Raw genomic sequence first — 6,549 nt, 5'->3', positions numbered from 1 at the left:
TATTTTGCTGTATGAATATTTGAATATGCAATACACCAAAATAAAGATCAGAGCCTCTACTTTTAAACAAAAAAGTTGTTTTATTCTATCTTAAAGCATTCCTTTTTTATCAACACTTGAATATAGGTAGGTTTCATTAAAAATGCATAATTTTGAGCAAAAAGGTGAGAAAATAATTTTTATCAAAAACTACATATATGGATAATATTCAGTACGATTATCAAAGCATAAATCCACTAAATCGCTTCCATCAATACCTCCAAAGCTTGCACAGACATACAGTATACCACTTCCTGGATCAACATTTTACTCTGTAACATTATGCAGTTTTCATTTATATGCTGTCTGTTGCTGATGATCGCATTATTTTTCATATGCATCTGTTTACATAAGAGATCGCTAGTTTCTCCGTCCTGTTCATGTGTGTTTTTGTTCGGGAGGTTTTGTACTTGTTCAGAAGATTATATTTCGAGTGTATAACAGTGAAAACACGAAAAGCCGTAAAAACTCGTCTTTGGCGGGGAAGCGTTTTCTTGTAAAAGACGAGATAACTCGTCAATGGCAGGGAAAGAGTTAATTAACAACATGTTCTTAATATAGGTTTATGGTTAGGATTATGGCTTGGTTCAGGGTTAGTTGCTTGTAATTATGCATAATTTTCTGTTATTGGTATAGTAAGTACATGTAACAAGGGCACTGTAAAAGGAAGTGTTACCTTAAATATTAGTTGTAGTTTTTTTTTGGTTATGGTGTCTTAACAATTAAGGTCATCAGAATACCTGGTCAGCCTCCTTCAGGAGAATTTGAATGCGTCCGTCTGCTGAAGTAGTCATGGTAGGGTTTGATGAACAGACCTTTTGTGTTTTCCCAGCATGTCACGGGGCTTTCTCTGTTGTGTTTTCACAGATGGCCAGGCTTCCTCAGGGCTGGATGCTCTGGGCCAGCAGCAGCAGCAGGCGGCTCGTGTGGGTCAGTGGGGTGAACAGTCTCCCTTCCTGCAGGCCGGTGTGGCCCCCTTCCCCCTGGCGCAGCAGTTGGCTCATCTCGGCCAGCCGGGTCTGCGACTCCCTCAGCAGCTCCTCAGAGCCGGCTGGGGCCTGGGCCCTGCAGCAGAGGAGGAGCCCAGACCTGCCATGCCCAGGTTTGAAGACTCTTTGTCCTGCTGGCTTTATATTATTTTGCAAGTCTGACGATGCTAGAGTTCAGTAGTCTGAAAATTTCATATTTCATGTATGCGTTTTCATGCGTTTTCATTCTAAAAGGTCATGATTCAACAGAATATGTGATGAGAGGAAAAATTGAATTCATTGCTTTTGCTTTCTAGCGCAAACAATTTGTTCCCCCAAGAAACTTTACATTCGCTTGCAAAACAGGGTTTCTTGGGAGAAAGCAAAAGTTTGTAAGCGAATCCAGAAGTTTCTTGGGAGAGCGCAAAAGGTTTGTGAGTGAAAACAACAGTTTTGCAAATGAATGCAAAGGTTTTCCGTGAAAACTCAAGGTTTCTTGGGAGAAAGCAAAAGTTTATAAGCGAACGCAAAAGTTTCTTGGAAGAGTGCAAAAGGTTTGTGAGCGAAAACAACAGTTTTGCAAATGAATGCCAAAGTTTTTTGGGGGTATGCAAGAGTTTTGCGAGTTAATGCAAGGTTTCTCGGGAGAACGCGAACGTTTCGCGAGTTAATGCAAAAGTTTTTCAGGAGAATGCAAAAGTTTTGCGAGCGAATGCAAGGTTTCTCGGGAGAACGTTTCGTGAGTTAATGCAAAAGTTTTTCAGGAGAATGCAAGAGTTTTGCGAGCGAATGCAAGGTTTCTCGGGAGAACGCGAACGTTTCGTGAGTTAATGCAAAAGTTTTTCAGGAGAATGCAAAAGTTTTGCGAGCGAATGCAAACTTTATCGGAAAGCAAAATTTTGCGTGATTTTCAAACTTGACAAGTCGAGTCACAATGCAGTGTGTTTATTGTTGATTGCAGTTTGTTTCATACCGTTTCACCATTTTTCTATGATGTTTATGAAAATATATCAGGCAGAGTATACACTATATACAGTGCAGTATGTAGTAAGCTAGAATTCCATTCCGACCATATCCTAGTCTTCCTGTTTCTCTCGCTCAATCTCTCTCTATCTCTCTCTCTCCAGATATCCCGGTCTGTTGCGTGAAATGCTCCCTCAAGACCAGTATGAGCAGCGGGAGCCGGCCGACATGCCCCCTCCTCAGTCTCGCCTCCTTCAGTACCGTCAAGTCCAGCCCCGAAGCCCCGGAGACCTGCCATCTCCCTCTTCCTCCAACTCAAACCACATCTCCGCCCCCAATCCCTTCCCAGTTCCAGGTCCGCCCTCCTTCCCCGACACCAGCCGAGAGCTGCCCATGGGGGGCCAGCCCTTCCAGCAGCACCAGGCCTTCAATCAGGCCTCCTTCTCCCTGCCGCCCGAGCACACAGCGGGACCTCTTCCGGTCAAATACCTCCTCCAGGAGGCCCACTGGCCCCACCCTGGCCTACCCCAGAGCCACGTGCTGGGCCACGGCATGCCTTTTGGCCTGCAGGCCATGGCGCACAGACAAGAGCAGGGCCCCCTCACGCAGCTGCAGCACCAGCAGCAGAAACAGCAGCTCCAGGCCCCGCAGAGCTCCCTGCACAGCGTAGAAGAGGTGAGGGCTGTCTTCAGTCTGTTAAATTGTCTTCAATGTTTCACTGTCTGCTCCCATTGGTAGTCCGTACATAATTGCATGAAGTTGAACTCTCGTTAACAGTCTCTGATGCTAATTTTGCCACAAATGAACAATTCTCATTGAAAATCAACAAATTACTGTCACTTGTTGCTGTAACTGCTGTCAAAGGGGTGATTGAGTTTGTTGTAAAGGAGTAATCCATGAAGGAATAATAACATTTAGAAATTTGTTATTTTAGCACTTTGGTTGCTGAACTCAATGGGTTTTCTGAATGGGTTTTGGGTTAAAGTTCTGTGGTCAAAATAAGCTCAAGATATTTTCATGGTTTATTCTACAATATAAAATGGATCAGTAATAGCCTGCTTGAGTTTTTTCTCGTCTTGAAAAAGGCGGTTCCTAACAAATGGCTAAATGGGACTACAGAGGTTTGTTCAGACATTAAACGTCGTCACGCAGAAACTCATCTACTCACTAGTCCGCTTTCGCAGCCTCGTTGTGTTTATAATCGACTCAAACGTTCAAACTTCAAATGAGATTTTAAGTAATGATTGGAATCGTTTCGAGGCTTAATTGTGGTGACGCTGAAGTTTGTGGTGATGCTAACTTTCACTTTTACTTCTGGCATATTTAGACTCAAAACTCGTGTTCATTGTGAAGATGATTTTCATGAACAAAACGTTGAAGAATTGTAAACTTTTGTTGGTCACAGAGCTTATTTTCTGCAATAATCCAAAAGCCAATGGGAAAATCCTATAGGGTTTTTTGTCGAGGGAACCAGTGTGATGCGAAATTCAGGGTTGGCCTAAAAGAATACATCATCATTGCAGCACTCTATTACCACAGAGAATAATTGTTAATTGTCTCAGTTTGTAAGAGCAAATGGGAAACTGTTTACAGTACTGTACGTTCAATGGAAGTCTATAGGGCAAGAGAAGTAGAAGGTTTTAAAAGCTCACATTTTTGGTGAATCATTCTACAATGTAGGTGGATAAACTTCTGATTATGTACTAACCAAGGTAGGAGTTTGCGGCATGTAAATAGTTTTAAGACACTGAAATCTTATCAAACTTTACTGGAGGAGCTGATTGTACTGTAACTCTGTGATGCTCGTGTGTTTTATAAGCGTTATTCGTGATTTGCTCATTTTAAACATTATTAACATTGGTATTTTAAAAGCTCACGCACTTGCCATCGAGCCTTCAAATATAAATGTGCACAAAACTCAAGTCGCTGGGGTATATTTGTAGCAATAGCCAAAAAAACATTGTATGGGTCAAAATGATTGATTTTTCTTTTATGCCAAAAATCATTAGGATATTAAGTAAAGATCATGTTCCATGAAGATATTTTGTAAATTTCCTACTGTAAATATATCAAAACTTAATTTTTGATTGGTAATATGCATTGCTAAGAACTTAATTTGGACAACTTTAAAGGCGATTTTATCAATATTTAGATTTTTTTGCACCCTCAGATTCCAGATTTTCAAATAGTTGTATCTCGGCCAAATATTGTCCGATCCTAACAAAACCATACATCAATGGAAAGCTTATTTATTCAGCTTTCAGATGACGTATAAATCTCAATTTCAAAAAATTGACACTTAAGACTGGTTTTGTGGTCCATGGTCACAAATGTACTTAAAACATATTTTCTGTGCATTTATACACTGTACAGGACACGTGTTGAAATTGTCTGTGGTTATGACAGCATACAGACATTATGTAGAAAAAAAGTCTAGAATATTGCTTTAAAATGGAAATAGTTACTCTTTTGTATTCTTGGTTCTCTTATTTGGACTTCAGCTGCTTCCTTAGTGATTTGGCATATAAAAATAGGCTGAAAAAGGACAACAAATATTAAATCATTAAATATTAAATCTACATATCTCTGGCATTCAATTGAGCTCCCACTGTTTAGGATGTTTCAATCAGAGGGTTGGACACACATGTATCCAAATGAGTATCTCTTTGATTGCATTAGTTTCTCCCTATTCCCACACTCATTTTCTGTCTCTCAGTATGAACCACGGGGCCCCGGGAGGCCTCTGTACCAGAGGAGGATCTCCCCCAGCTCCCCCCAGCCGTATCCGGACAGCCTGGATCCTCAGGACCACCACATGCCCTCCTACGGATACCCCTCAGCAGACCTATGGACCCCCGACCCGAGCCCCGCTCCTCTCCACAACATTCCATGTAACGGAGCGAGCCACCTCGTCCCTCACAGGGAGGTTTTAGGTGCGTTTCACTGACCTTTGCATGCGTAGGATAGATTTTGGTGATTGTTGTCGTGATATATAAGTGCACTTATTCGTTTAATCAATAATACTGGATTTTTATTTAGGATATTGACATCATCCAATTATTCTATTTGAATCATCTATCAATGAGTCAAAATTATTGTTGTGCTCAGTGTTGTTATTGTTTACTAAAACTATTAAAAAAACGTTTTCGATTGAAATAAAGCAGAAATGAAATTTCATATAAATATAGCTCAAATACTTAGGAATATTGGCTTGGCAACTAACTGAATAAAAGTTTAAGTTGAAGTACCAAAAAGACTAAAACTGATATGTGACCCTTGTAGCGAATCAGCTCATGGGGAAATGTGAATAATTAATCATAGTATATTTGTAGCAATAGCAAAAAATACATTGTATGGGTCAAAATGATCGATTTTTCTTTTATGCCAAAAATCATTAGGATATTAAGTAAAGATCATGCTCCATGAAGATATTTTGTAAATGTCCTACCGTAGATATATCCAAACTTAATTTTTGATTCGTAATATGCATTGCTAAGAACTTCATTTGGACAACTTTAAAGATGTTTAAAGATCTCAATATTTAGATTTTTTTGCACCCTCAGATTCCAGATTTTCAAATAGTTGTATCTCGGCCAAATATTGTCCGATCCTAACAAACGTATTTATTTTTCTTTTAGTTCATGTATAAATCTCAATTTCAAAAAATGAACCCTTATGACTGGTTTTGTGGTCCAGGGTCACGTATGTAAACAAAATAAAATAACACTGGTTTTGCTATGTCTTAATATATTCTGATTCTTCTTCTTGCAGTATTGCAAAGCTATTTTTAATCACTAAAACTAAAATTAAAACGAAAACCTAAAAAATAAAAGCTACTTATATAAATAAATACTATAATACTATATAAATTATGCAAAAATAATACTGGTTTTGCTAATGAAATCATATTTAGGAATATATAGCAAATCTTTTTTTTTTTTTTTTTTTGGCAGTATTGCAAAGCTATTTTCCATAACTACAACTTAAACTGAAATCTTAAAATATTAAAACAAAAGCTAGTTCTAAAAACAAAAATAAATACTGTAATACTATATTTAACAATGCTATAATAATACTGTTTTGCTGATGTAATCATATGTCATATGCATGTAATATATATTTAATATAATATATTGTGATTCTTTTTATGAAGTATTGCAAAGCTATTTTTAATCACTAAAAGCTGAAAATATTAAAAGCTACTTCTAAAAATGCTACTACTACTAAAAATGTAAATAAAGGCTATATAACTAATACAAAAGCAACACTGCTGTAATTTGCTGATTTAATCTTACAATATATGTATCAATATATTGTGATTCTTTTTCTTGCAGTATTTTAAATCTTTTTTCGATCATTGTAGATAACAATATTAGCGTCCACACCAGCGAACGATATCGTCTGTTTATTCTAAGCGCACGTGCATCTGTCTGTTATAGCAGGATGGATTCTGATTGGCTGTCAATGTTTGTATCGTTCATCAGCTGGAGAAAAATCGTTCTGGAAGTGTTTCCAATGATATCGTTTCTCTGTGCCTTTATCGTTATAGTTGTGGTGTGGACTCTGCTATTCTTTAATA

General features: G+C 38.2%; 1 protein-coding gene across 2 annotated transcripts in view; it reads left to right on the top strand.

Moving 5' to 3' along the window:
- Nucleotides 1-6,549, top strand: part of LOC107691233 (probable helicase with zinc finger domain) — a 71,730-nt gene that overhangs the window by 63,054 nt on the left and 2,127 nt on the right. For both annotated transcript variants that reach the window (XM_016489741.1, XM_016489742.1), the window contains 3 exons: nt 907-1,141; nt 2,135-2,645; nt 4,687-4,903. In XM_016489741.1, coding sequence (XP_016345227.1) covers nt 907-1,141; nt 2,135-2,645; nt 4,687-4,903 — 963 coding nt within the window. The remainder of the gene's footprint in view (nt 1-906; nt 1,142-2,134; nt 2,646-4,686; nt 4,904-6,549) is intronic.

The sequence above is a fragment of the Sinocyclocheilus anshuiensis genome, unplaced genomic scaffold, assembly GCF_001515605.1.
Source record: "Sinocyclocheilus anshuiensis isolate Anshui unplaced genomic scaffold, SAMN03320099.WGS_v1.1 scaffold202, whole genome shotgun sequence".
Lineage (NCBI taxonomy): Eukaryota > Metazoa > Chordata > Actinopteri > Cypriniformes > Cyprinidae > Sinocyclocheilus > Sinocyclocheilus anshuiensis.
Note: the sequence above shows the minus strand (reverse complement) of the source record. Positions and strands in the feature narration are given on the sequence as shown.